Source organism: Agelaius phoeniceus, chromosome 2 (assembly GCF_051311805.1).
Source record: "Agelaius phoeniceus isolate bAgePho1 chromosome 2, bAgePho1.hap1, whole genome shotgun sequence".
Classification (NCBI taxonomy): Eukaryota; Metazoa; Chordata; class Aves; order Passeriformes; family Icteridae; genus Agelaius; species Agelaius phoeniceus.
In genome coordinates, this window is record NC_135266.1 from 33,803,404 (window position 1) to 33,828,509 (window position 25,106).

Sequence of the window (25,106 nt, forward strand, 5' to 3'; positions counted from 1 at the left end):
AAAGCAAAACCTCCACTCAGTCAAACAAAAGACATGTTACAGGGCAGCAGAAACTTCCTCAGTGGTAGACTTGAAAAAAAAACAAATTTCTTTTCCTCAAAACATTTAATAGCTATAACTTGGAAGAACCTTGAGATCTCCTGTTCAAACACAAGCATTCACTTTCATATAAAATAATTATTAGTTTACAGCTGAAAAAACAGTTTTATAATGAGCCACATAGTCCCACTAATAACATACATTTACCTTAAAGAAACATGTCTCAAACTTTAAGCTACTGACTTAATTTCAGCAGAAACACACACAACAGTGAAATTGTAATTATCAAACCTTTTATTTATTCAAAAAAATCATTAGGTAAATAGCTATGATTGATTTTCTTTTTTAATGCAGGTGTACTGATGCCACAATTCCAGAGAAACTTTGAAGGGGAGGAGACAGGGCAAGTCATTTCGTGCAGAACAAATTCCACATTTACTTGTCCAGAAATGTACACTTCTGTATCACAATCTACTGCTTTACAGGAGATCAGCTATTAGATGTAAATGTTTGCTTGCAAAAGGCTCAGAAGGAGGATAAAGGTCAAGTCATATCTGACCAAATTTGAAACATCTCAACAGTCCAATCATTACAACTAATACATTACACACTTTCATCTTAATCCTACTTAAAGTGACCAGAGTTACCACTAAAATTAGCAAGCATTTGAACATTCAACATAAAAAATACTGATGTTTTATGTTCTGCTATAATCCATTTTGATAAATTAATCTTGTAGTTTTTTACATCAGCTTCTTGTAACAGTCTTCCTAAAGATTTCTTAAGAACAACTAAGCAAAGAAGATGAAAGCTTCTCAGCTTTTTTGCAAAGGAAAAAAAAGGCCAAAAATTAACTCAACCAACCTTCTAACACCAAGATTTGAGTCACACCACTCCACACTGCCCTGTGACCTATTCACAGATGAAAAATTAATGGAAAAAGTGAACCATCAATTACTCATAATTTAAAAAAAACATTCCTTTTTTCAGCATGAAAAATATTTAATGTATTTTCAAGTAAGATTTTTTACATGGAATGCATTTTACACTATACATGTTTTTTGATGTTGAAGCCTATACAAACACTGCCACAACTAACACGCTTAAATACCTGTACATTATTTACATTTTAAAATATTTTACACAGCTCCAAAACACCAACAACATTTAGCTATATACATTTTAAACTGGAGTGCAAAATGCTTACGGTTCTTTAACACAGAAATTTCAACATAAATCCTGCTATCAGTTCTTCCTTAATTCAGTGAAAGTGGGTGTTAACTTTGTTCCATGCCAGCCATCAGTGACAAAGCTAAAGATTCCACTGTGAAACAAACCATATAAATGTAGTTAATATTTGCATTTGCAGCATTTTGCAAACATTGCAATATTCAATTCTGTCCTTTAAGAGGATACCAGCTTAAATTGTAATACTTTAGGACTTCAGGAGAGTAAGACATTTTTTAAGTCTCTGACAGCTTAGATAATATTTCACCACACTCATCACCAGCTACCCATTATTTCACGTGGTAACAACTGGTAAGAAATTAGCTCATTTGTTTGCAATACTGTTGTACATAAAAAAGAAGTTGTGGAGGTTTATATACACCAAGCCATTCTCAAGGATGGTTCTGCAGACAAGCTCTTGTAGATGTGAATAGCAGTGATGGCAAATATTTCCTGTTTTAAACACAGGTTTTAGGTTGGGAAAGACCTTTAAAATAATCAAGTCCAAACATTAACCTAAGACTGCCCAGTCCACCACTGAGTCATGTCCCCATGGCACATCCACAGGTGGTGTAGAAACCTGTGAGAACACCCATCTGGATCCCAGTAACCCTGACGCCCCACAGCCTCACTGAGCAGTTGTTCCCCTAACTCAAACTGGCACTGATGAACAATTTAAGCTCATACCAGGTTGTAAGTAGAAGCACAGATATGTCATCCTCTCCTGTTTCTACTGCCAAGGAAATAACTTACAACAGATGGGCAGAGCCAAGAGCCCAGTGCAGTTGCAGCTGAGGCACCATAATGCTAAAATCCTATCTGCTCAAGATATATCACAGCTGTCATTCCCAATAGCAACAAAAAGAATGCTCTTCTATGCCCCTAGTTTCATTAGTTTAGAAAACTGCTTGTCACTTGCTTGGCTACACACCTTCCCCTCATCAAGTAAACAGATAAACTGAAGATAGCTGTCATGGAAAAGCTTGGCACAAATACTCTAAAAATATAACGACTTCAACTTAGTAAGAGGTGAAGTCTTGGTGTCTCTCTGTGCATGATTCACAAAATGAGATTATTTAAAATGTGCCAACAAACATTAGAACAGATTAAAACATGAACACATTCCTAGCAAACTTGTGTAAGCTCAGGTATGTGAAAAGCCTCATGTACTTACAATGGGGAAAAGAGCCTCGACAGACAGCTTTGTTGAGAACAGTTACAAGAAACATGTGACAGTTTTTAAAATCAGATTCCATCTTCTCTATGGATTCCATCCTAAAAAACAGTTTAACAGAGGAATGCTTAACAGACCAGCCTCTATGTTACCTTCAAAATATGACCAAATTTCACAGTAAATGACAAAAGTTACTCTTTACATAGAATTCTGGCTTGAACTTGCAATACTTCAGTTATGCCTGCATATGCTACTTCTAAAAAACAAAGGTAATTTTGACAGGAGCATCTGAGCACCAAAGAGGAATTAATAATTTCGTCATCATTTTAGAAATCTCTGCAGTGACTTGGAGGAGCTGTGTGATTCTACTGACACCTATCATTCCCACATAGGTTTGTAAGCAAGAGAGCCTTTCCTGGTCCTTACTGCTTTGGAGGTCCTTGGGGACCTACACAGCCAGTGAAACAGGGACACCCACACTGCTTTACTATCCAGCAATCTCTTGAACTCTGCTTTGGACCCTGTCAGCCAGCACTCACCAGTCAAGGGAGAAGACATAGCTCACAACAGTCACTCCTTTTCCTTTTTCCTCTCTCCCAAGAAGATACAGATGACAACAGCTATGACTTTTTCCCTTTTTCCTGCCATGTTTTTCATGCTAAGAGCATGCTATCACACACCCTGAGTTTCAGTCTTTATCAACAGCATTCACAAATTATTTCTGACACTCTGAATGAGAAAAACACGCCAAAAATAGCAACTTCCTAATGTCACAAGAGAGTAGGATCTAAGTTTTAAGTAGCATCTGTGCCAAAGAAAATAAGTCCTGAAAAATATAAAGTAAGCCAGTCCACACCAGCTGGCTTCAGGACCATACATCAACTTCTGAGTGTTTGACAAAGCCTTGGAGACTTGCCCAGCATCATCCATCCTTCAAGCAGCAGGCTGCACAAATAGAAGTATAAATGGGGAAAGAACTGGCTGCAAAAAGGGATCTGAGGGTGCTGGTCAACAAGAACTCAACAGGAGTGAGCAGGGAGGATGCCCAGGCAGCCAGGAAGGCAAACCCATCCTGGGGTGCATCAAACACAGCACAGCCAGATGGACAAAGGAGGTGACTGTCCCACTGTATTCAGCATTGGTGCAGCCTCACCTGGAGGTGGAGTTCTGGGCACAAAATCATACTCAGAGCTGCAAAATTATGACCATGTAGAATTTTAGTTGTGTACTTACTTCCAAGCCCCTAAACCAGCTTGCCAACGGTCTGCAAACATCAGTACTAAATTCAACACTTTCATTATGGCTTCCTTCACAAAGCTCACCTAAAATAATTAAAACACAAGGAGTAAGTCAGATATTCATTGTTAAGCATAATAATTTTCATTATTACATTGCAATGCAAAGGCTTCACATGCCATTTAATCTAACCTGTAAAAACAATCTCCTAAGTACAATGTGATTCTTCCAAAGTGAAGATGTTTGTATTTGTTCTCCAATTAATTTCCCAGCTGACTACTTGGATGTGGACTTTGCACAGACAGTATGTGGGATAAAAGGTGACAAAGCTATCCAGGTACCTCCATTTCCTGCCATACCAGTATGTATAATCCTCCTAACATTAACAAGCCTTGGTTAGTACAAAAACTCCCATCTTCTAGAAACAAACAAGTCATGTAGTCCCCAATATAAACAATTCAATTTTATCCTTTTTCCTTGATAGAATTGAGCTGAGAACAGCAAGGGAAACTGGATCTCAGTGTGAAAAGCTACTTCCTCAAGTGTACCTATATATTGCTTAGTGTATATATGCTGCAAAACAGACTGCATAATTAGTACACAGCTACTTTCTTGTCCTGATAACTCAGTACAACAATTATACTAATTTTTCACTCACCTTTTCTCTCAGTAAGCAGCGATCATGAATCGTAGATAGATATCTGTAATGAATCTTTATCAATTGATCTAAGTCTTTGGCTTCTTCTACCTGATGCTGAAACTCCAAGCCTGTACTGTGGAGAATCTTAAAAAGAAGACCAAAGTTATTAAATTCAATGCTGTACACAAGTGATTGTGACTCTCTTCCAATATATTTTTAAAGAGCCTGAAATTGCATGATTCATTTACTCTTCCCTCTCAAATTTTAGGATTAGCCTCCAAATTACCATCAATAGCAAAAATTCAAGCTCTTCTCAGAACTACACAGCAACATTCCTCACAGAAATAGATATATTGCCACTACACAGGGACACAATGACTATCCTGAGAGAGGCTGAACTGGAGCATATACTAGTTTTATTAAAAGCAAAAAAGGCAATAATAGAGCAGATATGTATCTACAGGCATTGCCTTTGAATTTGGAAAGTCATGTATATACTGTGTACAAGAGATTTTTGAGAAGAATCCATCCAACTAAAATATCTGTTGTAACACTTTTATAAGCCTAATAGCTTTTAAGTTACAGCTTACAGAAACCTCATCTTACATTACTGTGCTTAAGTCATCTAGAACTGGGAGAAACAGGCAAAAGAATCAGTAACACCCAAAGATCAATCACATGCATGTAGAACTTCAACAGCATTTTTAGAATTACTGATTTAAAATGGCCAAGTTGAAACTGAAACATGTGCGGAAAGGACATTATATTTACATTCTGCTTTTTATTTGAGAGGGTTTTTTTAGGTTTTAAAGGAAAAGGAATACTTCATCTACAGTTACAAGCTCCTAAGATAAATGAAATCGTGATATAAGACAAACCCTAGTCATGATGTAGTTGTGCAGGCTGTTGACAAAATGCATAAGTTTCACTCTTAAGAGGAACATGCGATGTATTTGTTGTTTTATACTTTCTTTTTGTGGTCCAAATACAGCAAGTGTTCCTTGTTCTAATGAAGTTCCTTCCTTCACCTGTGAGTTTTCTGCAGCAGAGACTAATTCTTAAAAAAAGAAAAGCAAGAATGTTGTGTTTTTTGGGAAAAGACTTAAACAAAAAGTCACACCCATAAAGTTTAAACAGTAAAAAAAAACATATCCTTTCAGGAAGATAATTACTTAGCTGATGTTCAAAATATAGATGAACCCATCAATTTCCTAATTTATATTTCTAAGACATGAAGTCTATATCCACTTTACACGGGACAGGAAGATTATAACATTAACTTGGTGAACAAAATACTAAAAAAATCTTTCTATAATCCCCCAACAGTTTACTGTTTTTCAACCTCAAATAGAGTATTTTTTTCATCTTGTTTTCTTAAATTGTCTACAAGGTATTATTCATAAAAAGGACTATACATAAACATTAGGGTGTGGTAGACAGACTTTCTTTCACCAGCAAAGAATGAAGTAGCAAGTTTCCAATATAACTAACTAGACGTGAATCAAAGAGACAAAGGGGATGCATGAATGGAGCCGTCCCTGAGGCTGGAAAGAAGTGAAAAACACGCCCAGCTTAATACATGTAGTTTGTGACACTAAAATAGATTATTATTTTATAGAATGAATCAAAATACTAACTAGTTTATACTACTTACTGCAGAAAGCAGAAGACTAATCATATCCTTAGACCTCAGAATATGTTAATACACAGAAACTTTCATTGATGAAGTATCTTACCATCAAACCGTAGAACATCTAGACTATACTTGGCCCACTTTATTTGCAGCAAGAGCAGAAAAACTTGATTGTAAATTTTTTGGCATTCTAAGCTTATAACTATATCCACAGGCCAAGGAACCTAGGAGGAGGAGAGGATAATAAAGATAGAAAATGTAAATCAGTTTCATACAACATTTCAAATCTGTAAGAACTGCAGCCATTTTAACTCTACCTTGTAACTCAATGTCAAACCATCCAAGGTGTGGACAGGGAGTTTCTTCTTTGCTGTATCAACACTTTCAAACGATATTGACAACCTACGCAAGGAAACAGGTGACGTAATTGGTGAGAATCTGCTTTAGATGAGTAGCTAGTTTCACTAACTTCTATTTCTCACTGCTAACCATTAACTGTCTGATTTAATCTGGAGGACTTGGGTAGAAAAGAGGAGAACAGCTCAAAACTTCATTAAAACACATTATTTTTATGAGTACACAATAATTAGTATTGTGCTATGCAAGTGAAATACATTAATACAGCTAAGTGAGAAAGAAATGTAACAAAAGCATATTTTGCACTTTACCTTGCACTGTCCTCAGGATATCGTTGTCCAACTGCTTCTTGTAGATGAACATTTAAGAAAGCAACATTCTGCCAAGTTTCCTTTTCTCTAATTTTGTCAAAAATAGATGTATAGAAGTCATACATGGTATCTCCAGCTTCAAGTAAGAAAAAATTTCTCATTGCCTGCAAATATTCTACAAGCCTGAACAGGAGAAACATATAACATTTCCTGAGTCTCACCATACAACTGAATACAAAACACAACTGTTACAGAAACAAAAATCTTAAAAACTCAGTATTGAATACAAACATAACAAAATCTACAGTGAATCCTTTGTTTAACCAAGGCATTTTTCCCTGTAAGCTTTAACAGCTCCATTGACTTCACTGGAAGATATCTTAGAGGCTAGGTAATTCTCAGAAATAGCAGAGTTTGGAAATCCTGTCCCTCTCCGTGAAATGAATTTAAAATGACAACACTACTAAGAAATACTGTTGGAAATAATATCCCCACCAAACATCCACTGATGACAAATGACAGCTTTGCTCTTGATTCAAGCTAGACCAAGTTTTTGCCCAAGAGTCTATCATGTCAGATATTATACCTATTCTCCTTAATGACTTCACAGCTGTTTATCAAACTGGAGTAGAAACAAAACACAGAATTGCTTCTTTTAGTGATGACATACCACTGGTAATAAAAAAAAAACAAAGTTAAGGAAAAAGAAATCTACTTTCTTACCTATAATCCTTCTTTAAAGTTTGCATCAAATTACCACAGCATTCCAAGTATTGCTTGTCTATGTGAGGATAAAGACAAGACCTCAGTGTCAGTTCAAAAGTCTGGCAGGTCACAGATTCTGAGGATCTATCCACACAGACATCCCCACCAGTAAACTTCTCATGAAAGTCACTCTGTTCCAAATACAATCTTCAAAATAAAACAAGATATTTAGGGAAGAAGGCTCATTATTCATAAGAGGTATAAAACAATGTCATACCTTTAAGGATTTTAATAAATTGGGTCCTTTGCTCTGAAATATATGGTGCAGGGTAATAAAAGCTGATTATAAGCAGAGCATGTATCCAGCCTATAAGGTGATCCATCATACTGTTTGTGTATCACCAGACATGAGAGTAACATAGAGGACAGCATTCTACAATCACATACCTGCTTAAGGCACACTCCTGAAAAACATATTATCTATAATATTATATGATGGGAAGAAAGTGTCTATGTGACACATTTGGCAAGTTTAGTTGTTTTTACAAAGAAAGCATCAAATTATTGCATCAAATATTCTTTAAAAAGCTAGTTGCCAGTTGTAACCACTCTAAGAGGAAGACCAGCTCATAGCAGCTATTGCCAGGATAGACTAAATGAGCTAGATACTAAATTAATGTAGCAATTTTGACAACTAGAATAGTCCCAATAAGCAAGGGAAACCAAGTCCTAGCTATGATTTCTTTAAAACAAGTTCCTCCTTTTCTAAGGTCAGTTTTAAAACATGTAAATACACCATTAATATTTAGTAAAAACATAAATAGCTATTTTCTTATTTGTAATCACATAATAAGATTTTTAGAGTTTATCCTTCCTGCTAATTTCCAAAACATTTATACTCTCTATAGGACTTCCCTCACTATGAAGAATGAAGAATATTTATGCAAGTAACATGAATTTTGGAAGGCTTTTACAGTTAAATGATTTAAGCACAGCAAAACTGAAGCTGCATTCTTCTAAGAATATACTTGGTGCAAATCAAAGACATTGTGTACAAAAACCAAGGAAGCTCATTGAAAAGTTCAGATTTAACAATGGCATTCACTATTAAACCACTTATTTGTTAAAAGCCTGCTATGATAAAGACTACCCCAATTTTCTAAGCTACCAACTGCAGGTAGCACATTATTCACTGGTTTTAATTGTTTTTCTTTAACCATGCACAAGCAGAGTGTCCATTTAGCTTCTGTCATTGATTGTTGGTGCTTGCCTTTATTTTGAACTTGCTTGTTTTCAGTAGCAGCAGTAATGAAAATGTGATCTACCAAATGTCACCAGGCTGAATATTGCTTTCAACAACACAGCAGGAAGATCATTCATTTACCTGGCAAAATTAATAGCCAGCAGTGGGTCATGGACATCATCCAGTTCCAAGTGTCTTTCTGCTATGGACTGCATCTTTATCAGGCTCTGCTTTGTGGCCTGCTGCTCTGTAATAATGTCTGGGACAGACTCCTCCCCGTGCCGTAAGCGAGACTGCACCGATTCCAGGAACAGCCTATATAAACTCTTCCTTTCAGCATCTGAATTGGGCAACACATTGCAAAAAACATCATCTCAACTGAAAGAACTCCACAGTCCAACATTCACAAGCTAATTTTTAAAATGCTACATTTAGATCTCTATTCAGATAAAATACCTTCAAATAAATGTTTAAATATATAGGACTAGCCCAATGCCTAACATCAGGCATATGGTCAAATGCATGGCAGAATGGGTATCTGAAATATCAAATATTTTTGAGATTGTTAAACAACTTTCTACTTCAGGTGCAAAGACAATTAACTTTTAGCACCTGACAATCTTTCAGTATGTACTGAAGTGAGTCTCCAAAATAACTTAACTACCTCTATTTTTAAACATGAAGAAGCAGCAAAATGAAAAAAATTATTTTGTTTCCTTAAAAAAAAAGGCAAAAAACCCCCCAAACCCAACATTAGCTATAATGTTGTATTGTGTTTTACAATCACTCAAGATGAATATCCTAGATATCCAAACATCTTTGATCTACTTATGAGTAAGCTTTAAAAGTAAATTCCACATGCTATCTTAGATTACTCAACCACTGAGTAATGGAAAACAATTATTTATTTAAAACTACCAATTTTACTATTATAACATACAAGCTGATTTTGTCTCATAACAAAAAAATAGTTTTGTAAGCACATGAAAAGAAGTTTGTGAAAAATTTAAGGCAATAAAAAGAACGTGGAACTCTCAACTTTATTCCCTTTGCTCTTTTCACTTGTTTGGATTGGAAGTGTTTTCCATCAGACCTGAAGTTACCAACCACAATACTGGCATTCCACAGAGTATTATATTATTCTAAAGCCAGGGGAAGCCCATTACCAAAAATACACCCATACTGTTAGACAGCCTAAGGCACAATGGTGTACAAACTGACATCTCACCTCTTGATGCAGCCTGCTGTGGAGAACCGTCTTTGCATTGAAGGTTCTTCAATAGCTGCATGGATTTTCCAGCCATAATAATTTGCTTTAGCACAGGTTTTAGAAAAGAAACCATTGTGTGCTGTCTGCTTGAAGGAGCCTGATCACTGCCAGAACTGGCACTGGCATTATCACTCATCTTTTCTTCATTCTCTGTCTTTTCTGACACACTATATAACGTGTAAGTAGCATACCAAAAATCTCTGTGATTAACTGGAACGTTTTTGTTTCTGCAAAGAAATGAAACACTCTTGAGTATTTTCCTTTCCAAAAGAAAACTTTGTTACTAGAGGATATGTATCCTCTCTGTTCTGTACTTTGCCTTTCTCTTAGGACAGTCACAAAGTATTTTCAAAACTGTGTAAAATTAGGTCATCCCTATTTGCAAACTGTCTAGGAAAAGGATAAACAACTAGCTCACAGGAGATAAAACAACTGTACAAACAAATAAACCCCAATAGCAAGTCAAATAGAGCAATTATAATTAAATTTGTCCAGGATGTTAACTATTCAAAGAGGCATACATTCTTAGCGTCAAAATGATGAGTGACTGACTTACTGACTTATTTAAAACCTCAAACTGAAGTAACTACTACTAGGAAAGCTGAAAAATTCTAGAGTAGGTGAAACTCAATTTTTAGTTCACTTTGGATTTTTTTTGTTGTTTACATCAGATACTCAGTTTGGTCTTTGAAGTCAGATGGACAAACCTGAATTAGACAATTCAAGCGAAGCATAAATATAAGTTGAGATCAGCCCTGTTGGTAGCACTGAAAACGTAACTAGAGAACCACAAAAAGAGGACATAATAAGGATGCTAAGGATCTCTGGTACTAAGGAATAATTACAATAATTACTGCTAGAGCTGTTGTCTTCATGCTCACCTCAACATGTGTTAACAGACACGGGTTCAATTAAGTTTGGCAGATAGGAAAAAATGGATTTGTAATTACAAGCCAGAACTTTAATTTCTATATTCACTTTCCCCTCCAAGCTGTCAAAAAAGGGACCAACAAAATGTAGCATAGCAACAGGACAAAAATTAATAGCTCAAGTAATGTTTAGGGTATGCACATGTAATTTAAGACACCATATTAACTTTACCACAAGTCAGAAGCAATGACTATTTTAATTACAAATAGCATTTGATTCATAACAACTTAAGATTAATAGAAGAATTTAAAAGTAAATTTTGTAATTTTTGCAAATGTCTTGGGTTTGAAAAATGGTTAATTGCTTTTAAAAAAAGTCAGTACACTCCAAGTCAGCCTGCTCATTATTTACTATAGATGGAAAAAACACAAAATAATGGATTTCTACTCTACAACAATATGTGATAGAGATCCATATCTATGTAATTTCCCTAATGGGAAGTTTGAGACAAGTTATGATTAAGTATGATTAAGAAGTTATTTCTTAAGCAAAATTACAAATGTGAAAACCTGCTTTTACTGTTACCCTTTGCCCTAGGTTCTACAGCAGGTTTACTTGCATAGCATTATGTGTGTCTAGTATCAAGCATCCCTACCTCTGAATAATAAATTCCTTTGCAGGATCAAACAAATTACCATGGACTATCCACTCATCCACTGTCTGTAAGTATGGCCTCACAGTTTCAACCCAGAGAGAGAACAAAAGGGATACCTGAATTCAAAGGAAAAAAGAAAAAAACTGGCTGAGTGTTTTTATACCAAACATTGAAAGCAATATGGTGAAGCCTAATCTCTTAATTGTGTAATCAGTTTGTAACATATACACAACTACACTAAAGGATTTTAAAGATAAAACATTAAAATAAAAATTGCAGCTTTTTTTTTAATGAAAGCCTGTATTATTCACGGTTCCCCTTGTTACTCTTGTAATCACAAATCCAAACAGTATCTTTTCACCCTAACATCTCTGAAGCAGCAAGGGATAGTCATAAAACACTCTGTGGTTTCATAACATCAAAATCAGGAAAACAAAAGGCTACAATGACATCAACCATATCTTCAATAGTATAATCACGTTACTGTAAAAATCCAAACTCCCACATTTCAGCATCAACTGAATCATGCAGCTGTAGAAATAGGAGGGAAAGCTATTCCAAAGTTCCCTCTTTCAAAACAGCTTCCTGGACCCTGATTTTTCAGAGTCCTTCCCCCCGGTCCTCAGAAAACACTGCTCTTGTGGAGAGAAAACACTCTCATAAATCCATTTTCGTCAGGTTGAGTGAACTCATGTTAAAAAACAATAATGCATTAGTTACTAAATCTAGTAACTAATTTAGTTATTTCTAGTGTGTTGTTTTTCTATTAAGGAAGGAATTCTTTTTCCCCTACCGTTTGCTCAGATGCCTCTCCAACACTGTCATATTCCAGAATAGCTTTGTAGAGGGTATTAAGTAGATGAGATGCTCGTACAACATTTCTAGTGTCAGGTGGCACTTCTGCTACTCCTGTGCTGAACACCTTGTGAAGCACCTTCAGCTGGGCCAGTCTGGGAGACAACTTATCTATTACTATAGAAAGTGTGACTGTTTTATCTGGAAATAAAAGAAAAAACCCAAGATGCATAAAATAACATCCAACAAAAATGCAAATTTTGTCAGTATTAATTATTTGTGTATCTCCCTCATGTAAAACTTCCTTTGCACTGTACCTTTGTTGATTATACATTTTTCAATTTCAGTAAGTTCTTCTTTAAAGCTAATAAAATATTTATACAAAGCCCACATAAAAGCTTGGTAGGTTCTGAATGGGGCTTCAGTAGTCTTCTTTGGAGTGGAAACTGTTCCATGCATTATGCTTTCTGGGGTGTGTCCCATCACTTCATCAATAAACTTCTGTAGTCTAAATACAACTTGACCATATGCTGCTATCTGCTCCAATACAGATCTCAGGCAATTCTAAAAAAAAAAAAAAACAAACCACCTTTTAGAATCATCTAACAAAAACTGTATTTCATAAATTGAATTACAATATTATTTTTATGAATTAAAATATTATAAAATTCTGTAATTGCTATTGCTTCATCACATTCTCAGATATAGGAAAAGCCTGTTCAGTTTTATTAAGCCAGATGCTCCAATTTAGATGAAACAGAACTGTAGAAATATGCAGAAAAACTGTAGAAATTTCCACAAGCACTTTAATTTCCTATTCCCACAAATTACAACTTTCTAATGACATATTCCTCTGAGATTCAAAAACAACTTACATGGGTTAAATGAGTTACAATAATATCATTCCGCACAGTCACTTTTCCATCGTTCAGCTGAAATATAAAAAGCTTTTTCACTCCTGAAAGTAGCCTTGAAAAGAAACAAAAAGAGTAGTAATTTTCTCCCTTAATGGACTTATATGTAATTAATAAAAGAACTAGCTCTCCCTTGCTTAAAAGTTTATTTTCTTTGAGTAACAGGAGACCTCAGATCAAATATGATGCTATTGGTACTGTAAGTTGTTGCCAGAACAAAAACAATTAAACACTGGCATGAAGTAATTATTTCCTTAAGTTTCTTTCCAGTTTCTTTCCAGTTGAGATAATTTCCAGATATAGGATGACTCAGCCTGCTTTCTAAAACTGGACACTGTTTTATAAATCTATAGGGACAAGATAAGAACAAATAGGTTCTTTTTAACAACTAGACTTTTAATAATCAATGCCAAAAAAAAGTAGCAAGCTACCTTCTTCTTCATGAATCACAGAATGGAAAGGACCTTAAAGATCATCTAGTTCCAGTCTTTAGGCCATGAAGTGACCCCCTCTCACCAGACCAGGCTGCTCAGAGCTGCACCCAACCTGTCAGGGATGGGGAATCCACCAACTTCTCTGGACAACCTGTTCCAGTGCCTCAAATGGTTAACAACACATGCAGCATCTTTACTGTCAGAAACAGTGTAAATTAAAAGCTCAGTAATAATTTCCTCTTCAGACATCTTCAAAGATAGCCCTCTCATCTCCTTGAGAGAAACACTAAAAGTTAAAATGCAAGCTTTGTGATGCTGCACTTACCAAAGAGTTTCTCGTATAACCTGAGTTTCTGTGACCAGTGTCCTCTCTTCTGGCACGTACAAAGGATCACTGGTGTACAAATGGTGGTCCCTTAGAAAAAAAGGAAGTAAAAACAACTTAATGGCTGAAATAACAGCTGAATCACCTGAAAGTAAGAATGAAGCAATAATCTTTAGGTTTAGTTTTCTTCTGCTCACATCTGAGCAGATTCAATGTGCATAGGGACATTTTAAGTATATCAAAAAAGCACAGTTTATTTTCATATTGCTAAGCAAGATACTGTGGGAAATAACCAAATATTATCTCATCTTACATAGATAAGAAATTAAGTAGCAAATGCCTGAAGTATTGCATTTCCACTATTTTAGAGGCAGGAGAGGGAGGGAGGTTGTAGGTTTGGGGATTTTTTTTTTAATTATTCAGTTATTTCTATTCAGTTATTTCTCATTCAGCGCTGTGAAATCTTATCATTACTTTCTAGAAAAAATACTAAGCTAAAAAGAAAAATACCAATTTCTCTAACCCATAAAAGAAAATTCTCCCTTTAACCCACAAGTTTACTTAAGAAGTGGAAACTTTCATAGCCACCGAAGAATTTTCTCTTATGGTCCTGTCTTATGCAATTCTTTGTAAACCTTCCTCAGCACCTTTTCATATTTTAGTGACGTATATTATAATTTAGAATGATTATTTACATTTTCAGTATTTTTACTCATCGGTATCATCAGTGGAAAAAGTTATGCAATCACACTCAAAATCACAAAGTTCAAATTAAGTAATACTAGTTATATACCATACATATATGTAAAACATACATCTCCTAACAACACTGCAGCAGAAGCAGTGTTGCTTTATTGATGTTACCCATTTTCTAATATTCATTGCAAGTTGTGGTTCATAGCTGGCTAGACAACCACCTTATACTAAAATAACTCCTTCATTAAAAAATTCATTAAATTAAGAAAACCAAGGGCAAAGCTAATGACCTTCATTACTGACACATCAAAATTTGGGACAGGAAAGAATTAGACTCCCCTTTATTTTTAATTCTCATTTTCTTTCCAAGACCATGGCAGATTATGGCAAAATACTATTTTAAGTTCCTTCCCCACACAAAATTTTTGTTTAACTTTGTAAGGGAGGCACGAAAAACGTTTTAAAAATTTAAACATTAGGGGACTCCTCACTTCCAGGACTACTTACAAACCACCTATATTAGGTCCTCAGAGACTTTCATAAGGGTCAAGCCAAACAAAATTCAACAGTAAGATTCATGTCTTTAAAAAATTAAATCCCCCCTCTCTGACATGAGAAACTTTAAAAGAAGAACAAATTAGCTGCTTTTTCTATTAATAGATTCTTATCCTTTTATTTAGTTTTTATTAATTTGCACCCCTTTAATTCTGTTCTTAAGTGAATTGTCATAGCCATAGTATCTTAAAGAGGCTTAAAAAAGTCAATATTTAGCATTGTATGCCAGGAAGGAACACGTAAGTGATATTGTGTTCTTACCAGACTGCAGCCAGGTTGGAATGCAAGTGCAAACTATGTGAAAAGCGAGGAGCCCTTCCTGTCCAGTACTGAGGAACCACGTGCTGCTCCAGCCAGCTGCGGGCATCAGGCTCAGCAACTGTGAAAACACAGGACAGGCAGCAAGGTGGTTTTATTTGTGCAGGAAATTCTTACAAAACACAGGAAAAAGTTATTAATAAGCCTATTCATTCAGCTGCAGAATCACAAATCTTTTCAAATGAATTACCATTTACAATCATTTACACTTTATTGCACTGGGAATTTAATACCACTGTGCACAAACTAATTGACACAGAAATTCCACATTTTACAAATGTTGTAAAAGTCCTAAAAAATAAGCTCTGCTCAGTGCTGGTAAGGCCTCACCTGGGTACTGTGAGCTGTTTTGGGTGCCACAATATAAGAGAGAGCTATAAGAGAGTGTCCAAAGGTGGCCAACCCAAAGACCTTAAATCCCTAGAGGGGAAGCCATATGAGGAGCAGCTGTGGTCAGTTGGTCTGTTCAGCCTGGAGAAGAGGACACTGAGGGGAGACCTCACCATGGACCACAGTTTCCTCAAGAGGGAAAGTGCAGGAACAGACACTGATCTCTTCTCTCTGGTGACCAGTGATAGGCCCTGAGGTGATGGCCTGAAGCTGTGTCAGGGGATGTTTAGGTTGGATATTAGGAAAAGGTTCTTCACCTAGAGGGCAGTTGCGCACCGGAACAGCTCTCCAGGGAAGCAGTGACAGCACCAGCCTGACAGAGTTCAAGAAATGTTTGGACAACACTCTTAGGCACATGGTGTGACTCTTGGGGGTGATCCTGTGCAGGACTAGGAGCTGGACTTTGATGGTCCTTGAGGGTCCCTTCCAGCTTAGGATATATGATTCTTTAAGCTTGAAGATTTACGTGGTTTCCAATTTTTTCTCAAAAAATGCTTCTGTCTCAGGCAATTCTCAAATGCCATATACAAAAATAGGCTGACTTAAAAAATAAACTGCCAAATGTCATCAACTTTATCACTACATTCCTTTTTATAAACATTTAGTACATTACCTAAAACATTTTTTTCTAAAATGTGAACAGGACAATTTTCTAAAATTGCCAACAGGACTTTGCCTAATCCCAGCTAGATAGCTACTGCTCATATAATATATACTATGTAGTTATCATGTGCCAAGTAAACTGTACCCCACAATATTTTATGAAAAAGAATACAGCTACATTTAATACTCCCTGAAGGTATTCAAGAGAAAGCCACTGGTGTTTTAACTAAATAAACCTTTTTTTTAAGAAACATTTAATACCTGCAAATGAGCCAAGTATTTCTGTAGGAAAATAAATTTTGTTTCAGCTTTCTGATACTTAAAAATTTACATTATATCCATACAACTACATGCTACACTAACTCTAAGTTTTCATTTCTATATTGGAATATTCATGTAAATTTCCACAGGAATGAACAGAATTCTTCTCCATTGGCACCAACAGAAACCAGATCAAACTTTCCATATTGTTTCTTTACTGTAAAAAAATTAGTAATGAACAGTAACATGCATCGTATATTACAATTATAGATCTGTAACACAATACCTCGCTAAAGAATAATAAAAAAAACTGTATTGCCTTGCTAAATTTTAGTATCTATATCAGAAGAATTACAGCTTATTCTAACCTTTCCAGGAAGCATTAGGTACTGCCTTCTTATTTGGATCTTGGTCTTCTAAAGGTGTCCTGTCTACTTGAATACCAGAGTCCTCCCTACTCAAGGGCTGAGTGTCCTCTTCCTCTTCACTTTCTCCAGACAAATCCTATGAAGTACAACAAACACCAGGACACTTCAGTACAACATAGCAGACACATCTATATTCAGGTCCTATTCCCACCAAACATTAACTATTCTTTTTTACACTATAAAGTAAATTTAGGACACTAGGATTAACATAACTGTCTAACAGAGAATGATTTAAGTTATACACAACATTAATAATCAGAGATCTCTCATTAATAATGAGAGATCTGGAAAAGATCACAGAACTGCAGCAAGCTCTGATTAGGTAGAAGCAAGGGTCAGCAGAAGCAGACAGTTTAACTGCAGGACTAAGTCAAAACATTGTGAAAAACAAAAGTATTTTATTACTGTTATTCTGCTGGGGTCTGTTTTATTTCATGGGGAATCCTGCAAGAATCAACATGCAGAGCATGTTGTAGGACAACTCAATCAGGTCTCTGACACACTTCAAACCAGTTTATACAGCTGGGGTTTTACCTTAAGAAATTACTTACTGGTGTATCTACGCCAGGGCCAAAGTAAATTTCTTCTCCTTCCATCAAATACTTTGCCCAATCAAATTCTTCTTCCTTTTCTAAGAGAAATATAAATATAAAAATAGTAAGTACCACATAACTTTTCTTCTAGAAACACTTCTGAAGTTAAAATTATCTTGATAGTCTATAGCTAAAACAAAAGACATTACCTGCCACTTAAGGTTACACCACTGTTCCATTAACAAGGTTATGGAACATGACACAAATTGCGATGTATCAACCATGTATATCACTTACTAATTCTCTGCTTTATTGCTTATACACTCAAAATATGCAACAGTGTGCCATCAGCACATTTAACTATATTATGTTACCCTACCCTACACTTCAATCCTGGAAAAACATGCAAGAATGCAGCACACCACTTATTGTGACTAGGAAGTCCCATTTAGCTCAATGGAAACATTCTAAATGTATAATTTAAATATGCACAAGGATCCCAGACTGTAAACAACATAAACCAAGAACTGTCTTACTCTCCAAAAAGACACCACATATCCATGATGTGATGTGTGATACTTTCAAAGTAACAATCACACTTACAACATATGATATCTTAAACATGAAGCTTACTCAACTGTAATTAGTGTTGTTTGAGATAACTTCTTCATATTCACATTCCTGGAATGGGCTGAAAGTGCATTCAAAACACCGCCGAGGGAATGTGCAGAGATCATTCAAAAAGGAATCTTAAGATGCAAGATTTTCTTTAGGTTAGTCTGAAATATTCTTCTTTCAGTCTATCATACAACACTGTAAACAAATGGGGGATGGTATCCACTCAAGCACAAGCCTCATTCTCAGGCACTGAGTGAAAAATCCTATTTTAGAAAGCAGGCAGCTGGGATCTCCCTCTGGAAACCTTCAAATGTATCTCCCTTTCCTTGATTATGTAGGAAACGTAGGAATTTACATCACCAAAACTTTTTCAAGAGATATAATATTGAAGTGCAAGACAGAGACTCAGGATAGAAATCCACTGTCTGTCTTTGAGCATGTAAGCACTGCTGAACAGGTGGAGAATGTTTGTTTGTCATAGTTGTACAAGTCAAAGAGAGTTCCCAAGGTACTTCAGTGGCTGGAAAAACTTAAGTGATGCAGCATAAACAGGGGTAGGAAAGACTTGCAAGCTATTTAAAATGTATAAATTATAAAGACAACCAATAAAGCAATGTGAAGTGAAGGAGATTATAAAATGGAAAGGAAAAATGTTCTTTTTATCAGATTGCATTGCAGATTGTATCTTTCATTAGCCATATAAACATCTTGCAAACTTACCCACTTCTTTGACTCTTGGTTTTTCCACATAGGTGGTGTTGGATGGTGAATCAGACAAACACAACAGAAGAGACAGTATGGAATAGTGTGTATCCGTCTTTAAAACACATTAGAAAAAAAGCAAGTCTGTAAGCGGTCTAAAAGATTTTGCTTAGTAACAAAGTCAGCCTATTCCTATGCAGGAATGCTCCCCATTAGTTCCCATTCCCCAGTCCTGAATTACAAAAATAACATCTGCAACATGTCATTGAATGTTACCCATTTTCTTCTGCCTATTAATTAGCCAATCAGTATACAGATCCTTCAAAAGCAGCCACAGCATACACTGCCTCTTACTGAGCCAATAATCAGAGAATATGGAAAAGGTGAAAGAAGTCACCTCAGGACAAGGGATAATGGACAGCCACATAAACATGGATGAACTGGAAGGACACAAGTAATGGGCCTGTAGGAAACCAAGTCTTAGCTTCCTTTTTCACATGGCAAATTATTTCAAACAGAAGCTAAAATCACTACATTTTAATATCATTTTCACATTATCTTCTCAGATCTGAAAATCTACACAAATCATTAAGGATGAATCTTTAACTCCAATATTGTAGTTGTGAAACAGAGGTCTTCTATCAGGTTAGAATACTGTGCCAACACTGGTATGGTCCAGAGATTTGTATTTTTGTCCATTCCCTAAAATCTATTTACCAATGTACAACCATTTCTTACTATAGAAAGATTTTTCTTTGGCCTCATTGTAAATTTAGAAAGATCTTCAGCCATTTCACATCTAGACATTCTGCTGTCTAAATCTTTATACACTTTCACACATTCATAAACACACAAAGGTGATTTGGAATGAGTTCCAGTTGCATTTTAGAAAAAAATTATTCAAATTCCTGATAAAGCAGCATGATAGCCACCTACTATACAAGGATTATAACATGTTCCTACCAAACATTACGGATTTTGTCAAAGAAAACCATTGACAGAACCACATGTGTGAGCTGGTGTTCCACTTACCAGTCATAGAAACCAATAAATAGTTAATCTTCCCAGTTATGTGTCACTGCTAAAAACTAAATGCCATTTAACTTCCCAAAAACGAGATTAATCTATGTCCAGCCACACCCCAGTTGCATTTTTAAGAAGGAAATGAAAAAATCTTAGGATACTTGGAACATTCAAGTATGAAGTTGGGTGTTTGGTTTGGTTGGTTTTAATTTCATTCAAGTCTCAAAACAAGCAATACTAAAGGTACATTTTCCAAAATCTAGAGACTACAGTATAGTAACTGAATATGTGTAAGCTATTAAGGGCTCCTGGGTTTTCCCCATAAATTAAAAGGAACCTTGAACATCCAAAGAAAGATAAATGTCAGTTCAAAGAGAAGTATAATCAGACTGCAGCTCAGAACACATGATTCTATTAAAGAACACCATTATATGGAGCACCGCCTCTTAAATCAGAAGCTTAAATCTCCCAACAGGAGAAACTTTCTAACATCCAGTTCAGTATTACACTGCCACACTGGAGAGAAAACTGAGACAACTTTTGCCATATTCATCCACTCCATATCCTAAACTGATTTGATACAAAGTGCATCAATGGTGAAACACACCCAGTCTCAATATGGAAGCTACAGAACAGGAGCACTCCAACTGAAAACCCTAAAACCAAAACACCCAGATGGATTACTTAAGGTAAAAAAAATTGGCAAAGAATAAGAAATGCTCAGTTCATTGTTGTTTTAGTACAGACAGGAATCCAGATTCACCTAGACTCCAGCTGCAGCATTTGTACAATGCTGACCCTAAAACACCTGCTCTGCAATGAGATCATGCACTTTAAATCATGAAACTCTATGTGCTGAAGACAAATTTTTTAATTTCTAGAAATCCATGACCTGAACAGCAACTCCAAAGCCCACTACTAAGTTGTAGCAACGTGGGGGTTTAGATGGTGGTTGCTGCTACCTATATTATCCTGAGGATTCCACACTAAGTCACCTGAAATTTCCAACACGTTACAACTGAAGCTCCCATTGTCAGTGCAAATGCAAGAGGGACGGAAAAAAAGAACAAGGAAATTGCAACGTACATACCTTTGTTTCTTCAGTACTTGGGAGGGGCAAGTTCAGAAATTTTTCTGTTAGTCTTTTCCAGCTTGCAGCTTTTCCAAGGTCAGAATGAATTACCAATTTTTCATGTATTCTAATAACACAAATAGTATCAAAAAGGTTTTTTAAAAACATATATATAACCAATGCATTATTAATATATAGACATAAAACTTACCCTTCTATTGTTCTCTCTACTTTATGACTGTTCACATCAAGAAACCGGTGAAATCTGTGTAAGAAATCTGTATTAGAATATGTTTAAAAGGAAGCTAAAGAAGAAAATAAAGCTGATTTACACATATGAAGACAACATTACTAGTGTAAGAATGCACACTTAGTTCAGCAACAGCATTAAGCATCAAAAAAATTCAATTTTGACATCTCTTAGCTCAAGAAAGATTAAATATAATTGGCCTGAAAAGAAGAAAAAATTGAATGCAGGTTACACCTAACCAGCACTCTAAGCTGAATGGAAAATTACTACTGTACCAGCAAACTAAGCAATTAAAGTATGCTGTCTGCTAAGTCAAGTAGAGCAAGGAGATCAAGAACTGTGTTGTCAAAGGCATTGATGTCAAATGGACAAAATTATTTGGGACCTGCATTGCAGGCATAGGCAAAACAAACACACACATGGGAAGGCCTCTAAACCCAAAAGAAGCTCCTTTTAACAAAGGATAAGGGAGAGTGTCTAAGTGAAAAGAGAGCTTGATCAAAAATAAGCTCTGGCATGATCAAAAATAAAGACAGATATACCAACAAAGGTATATATACATATAGGGACAAAACAAGAACTTATGAAAAGTAAAATGGATTTTGGAGACTAAATTAGGCTATGAATAGGTTGTTTAGATACAGAGAACTAAAAAACAGGGAATAAGATGTGACAACACTGAGCACAAGGTCAAGACACTCTATATGCCCTCAAAACCAAACCAATGTTTCCAGCAACAGGTGATAGAAAGTGATAAAATTCTCAGGACCACAGACAGAAATGAAAACTGCTGAATCCCAATCATGAGCAACAGTTAAGCTAAATAGACTAAAATTCAAAAGACAATATGAAATCACCTCAATGCCAAAGTAATTAACTAGAATGTGAAACTGTAAGGCAGTTAACAAGGATTTTTAGTAAGAAGCACTGCAGGATGAAGATAGGCACATGCTATAGAAAAGAAAAAAGACTTCGTTAACTACAGATATGTTAGTCTGATTTCAACTGTGTATAGGGATTTGGCATAACAGCACAATAAAATATAGCTTAAGTAGATGGCATTTAGGTTTAAGAAAATATCTAATTTATTACAGCACATTAGCTTACATAGGAAATCATCAATTCAAAATGGTGGTAAGTGTAAGAACTGGAAGATTTAGAATATCACACTGAAAAGACAATAAAAAATCAAACCAAGAATCTGTCCTGAAAAAAAAAATTAAGCTGCAGGGAAATTTTTAGTGAAAATTATTTAGTCTGTTACCCAAAGCTTTAATTAATGACTAACATACATGCAAAAAAAAAAAAAGGATCTTTTTTTTAGGCAAGTTGGGAACGTGAATAGAAGACGACTTGAGTGCTCATGGAAATAAATAGGTGGATCCAAGAAGTACAGCAGAGAAACATCAAGAAATCTAACAATACAAATCACAGTTTTCACAAACTTGAAACTAAGGAGTATTTCTGCTACAATCTAAGGTCTCACTGTTTGCAAACGTAATACGAGACAATTTCAGGCTGATGTTCCATGCACATTCCTTGGACAACAATTCTGGCATGAAAAAAGCCTTCCTCTTCCCAACCCTCCCTGTCAAAAGTTTCTTGTTCACTTTGCATCACCCCCTCTGTTTTCTTGACACATAAAAAATCCAAATAAAAGCTCAACAATTCCCCAGTCTAAAAGAGCACACAGCTTCACAAGCATATAGCTGACAAAAACTGAAGGTCAGATTGCATATTAAAATAATTTTATTGGAGCCTATTAATAGTTTGCGTTAGCAGATGCAATGCTACTGCTTCCTCAAAAAAAGCACTTAATCAGCATCAAAAACGTAAAGTAGCATTGATTGTACATGGATTAGCCACTAGCTGCATACAATTTCACAGAGGGAGCAGTTAGTAAGTGTAATTGGAAATTCATCGTGTAAGAGTTTCACAGCTTTCACAGAACACTGAGCTGGAAAGGACCCACAAGGATCATCGAGTCCGACTCAAGCGGACAGAATAGACTGGAGCAATAACTGTGATAACTGAAAACTGTGAGTGAAACTTGAGTAAGGGCATTTTGGGTGGCAGTCTAAAGGGCTACTACGTATTACAAATTAATAAAGACCATGTTTCTGGCAAGCCCAAATAACACCAAACACGTTCTTTTCCTGTAGACTGATAACCTTTCACACAAGCAGCACAGCATTCTCAGCCAGAGGGTTTATCTCCGTTTGGCAGAGTCCTCCTCACTTGCTCTTTATACACAACCATAACGTATCTCCCTCCAACAAAGTTCGGGCGGCTAAATGAACACACTGAAAGGCACCTTCTAACAGAGCAGGAGAAAACCCCTAGAATATCAAGATCCAAAAGTGACGGAGCAGCAGTCATTGATCCTGCGGCAGAGACTCGCACACAGCGCCCGGCGCTTCCCCAGACAGGGCTCAGGGCGGGCCCGCGGCCCCGTCCCACACCCCGCGGCAGGCACCGGGACCCTCCATGCTCCCGCTGACCTGAAGTTGGACCAGGCGAAATTGAGCGCCGCCTGGAAGCGCTCTCCGCCCAGCTCCTCCTCGGGCAGGCTGGTCACGCAGCGCACCAGGGCGCGGACGGCGCGGTCCTGCTCCTGCTCGAAGCGGCTGCGGGGGCCGGGCGAGGCGGGCGGCGCCGCCATGGCCCGGCAGCGGGGCAGGGACACCGGAACGGCGGGGCAGGGACACCGGGGCAGGGACACCGGGGCGGCCCGCGGCGCGCACCGAGCCGCCGCCGCCTCCCGCCCTCCTCTCGCGAGGCTTCCCTGCGCCGCGCGTGCGCGTGGCCGAGGGGCGGGAGCTCGGTGCCTCCCAGCGTGCGAGCGACCCCGGGGGTGTGAGGGCCCCGGCGGGAACGGGGGAGCGGGTCCCGGGGACATTTCGGCACTGCTTGTCCAGCCCGACTGCTTCAGCATCCCCCTGTCACGGAAATTACTTCTGTCTTCCGAAACATCCCCATAATCACCCGGGATCAGTAATTACTGATTGATCACAGAATCAGTTCGGTTGGAAGAGCCTTCGGAGGTCACCGAGCCCAAGCTATGAGCAAACGCCACCATGTCCATAGACCATGGCACTAAGTGCCGTGTCCAGCCTTGCCTTAAACGCCTCCAGGACGGTGACTGCACCACCTCCCTGGGCTGCCCATTTCAATAATCGCCCTTTCTGTAAAGAAATTCGTCCTAATGTCCAACCTGAACTTCCCCTGGTGCAGATTAAAACTATCCTGTTGATAGGGTGATTACTTGTGGAAACCCAGGGCACTGGGACTATTTCTGTCTGCTCTGGGATGCCCTGACCCCCAGGGGAGCACTGGCTTTGACCTCATTCATGGACAAAGTTTCCTGGAATTCAAGATAGACGAGAATCTACAAAAGTGTGAAGTAGATTATAGAGAGTAGTGTAGGTGTATCACTTGGTGAGAAATTTATGTTTTGGGATTTTTAGTATGTTGTGGATGGAAGCAAGATGGAGGGCACAGGGTGTCATCCTGGGTTTCTTCTTCATGCTTCTTCTTCCTTCTTCTTCATGGGTTTGGGTGGCATTTTGTAATTGGGCAGAAAAGTCCCCACTGGGGGTTCTCTGGGATCAGTTATTGGGTTAAAAGGCAAAATAATCTAGGGGCCAGTTCTTAACTGGATAGTTTAGTCTTAGAAGACCTTGTAGCAAGAGATTGTGAGCCATTTTGTGCCTTCTAATGAAAAGCTGCCGAACTCACAGTAGTGAGACTGTTTCACTGATAAGAAATAATAAACATCTGAGTCCAAACATAAACTACCATCTCAAGTGCCTTCAATCCAGACCCAGAG

The 25,106-nt window shown here is 37.1% G+C and overlaps 1 protein-coding gene across 2 annotated transcripts; it reads right to left on the reverse strand.

Annotated features, from left to right (window-relative positions):
• Positions 1-315: 315 nt before the first annotated feature.
• On the reverse strand, positions 316-24,057 carry TUBGCP5 (tubulin gamma complex component 5). Of its 2 annotated transcripts, XM_054654000.2 has the most exons (24): positions 23,779-24,057; positions 21,239-21,292; positions 21,046-21,154; positions 18,951-19,047; positions 18,251-18,361; positions 17,631-17,710; positions 17,020-17,155; positions 15,341-15,458; positions 13,829-13,918; positions 13,031-13,124; positions 12,473-12,719; positions 12,154-12,356; positions 11,361-11,476; positions 9,794-10,062; positions 8,707-8,905; positions 7,341-7,529; positions 6,618-6,800; positions 6,267-6,351; positions 6,053-6,173; positions 5,195-5,373; positions 4,335-4,460; positions 3,674-3,762; positions 2,441-2,541; positions 316-1,363 (listed from the first exon to the last, which is right to left on the reverse strand). In XM_054654000.2, exons 1-24 carry the CDS (start codon positions 23,937-23,939, stop codon positions 1,317-1,319), a joined length of 3,204 nt encoding a protein of 1,067 aa, XP_054509975.2. In that variant the 5' UTR covers positions 23,940-24,057; the 3' UTR covers positions 316-1,316. The 2 variants fall into 2 exon arrangements, with proteins under 2 accessions (XP_054509975.2, XP_054509978.2); XM_054654003.2 differs by lacking the exon at positions 18,251-18,361.
• Between the last annotated feature and the right edge of the window lie 1,049 nt (positions 24,058-25,106).

Excerpts from the sequence above, each read along its gene's own strand:
- TUBGCP5 (XM_054654000.2), bottom strand. The coding sequence starts at position 23,939 with ATGGCGGCGCCGCCCGCCTCGCCCGGCCCCCGCAGCCGCTTCGAGCAG. Across the intron at positions 13,125-13,828 it reads GTTATACGAGAAACTCTTTG|GCTACTTTCAGGAGTGAAAA; the intron begins GTAAGTGCAGCA and ends TTTCTTTTCAAG. Across the intron at positions 12,357-12,472 it reads AAAATGTATAATCAACAAAG|ATAAAACAGTCACACTTTCT; the intron begins GTACAGTGCAAA and ends TTTTATTTCCAG.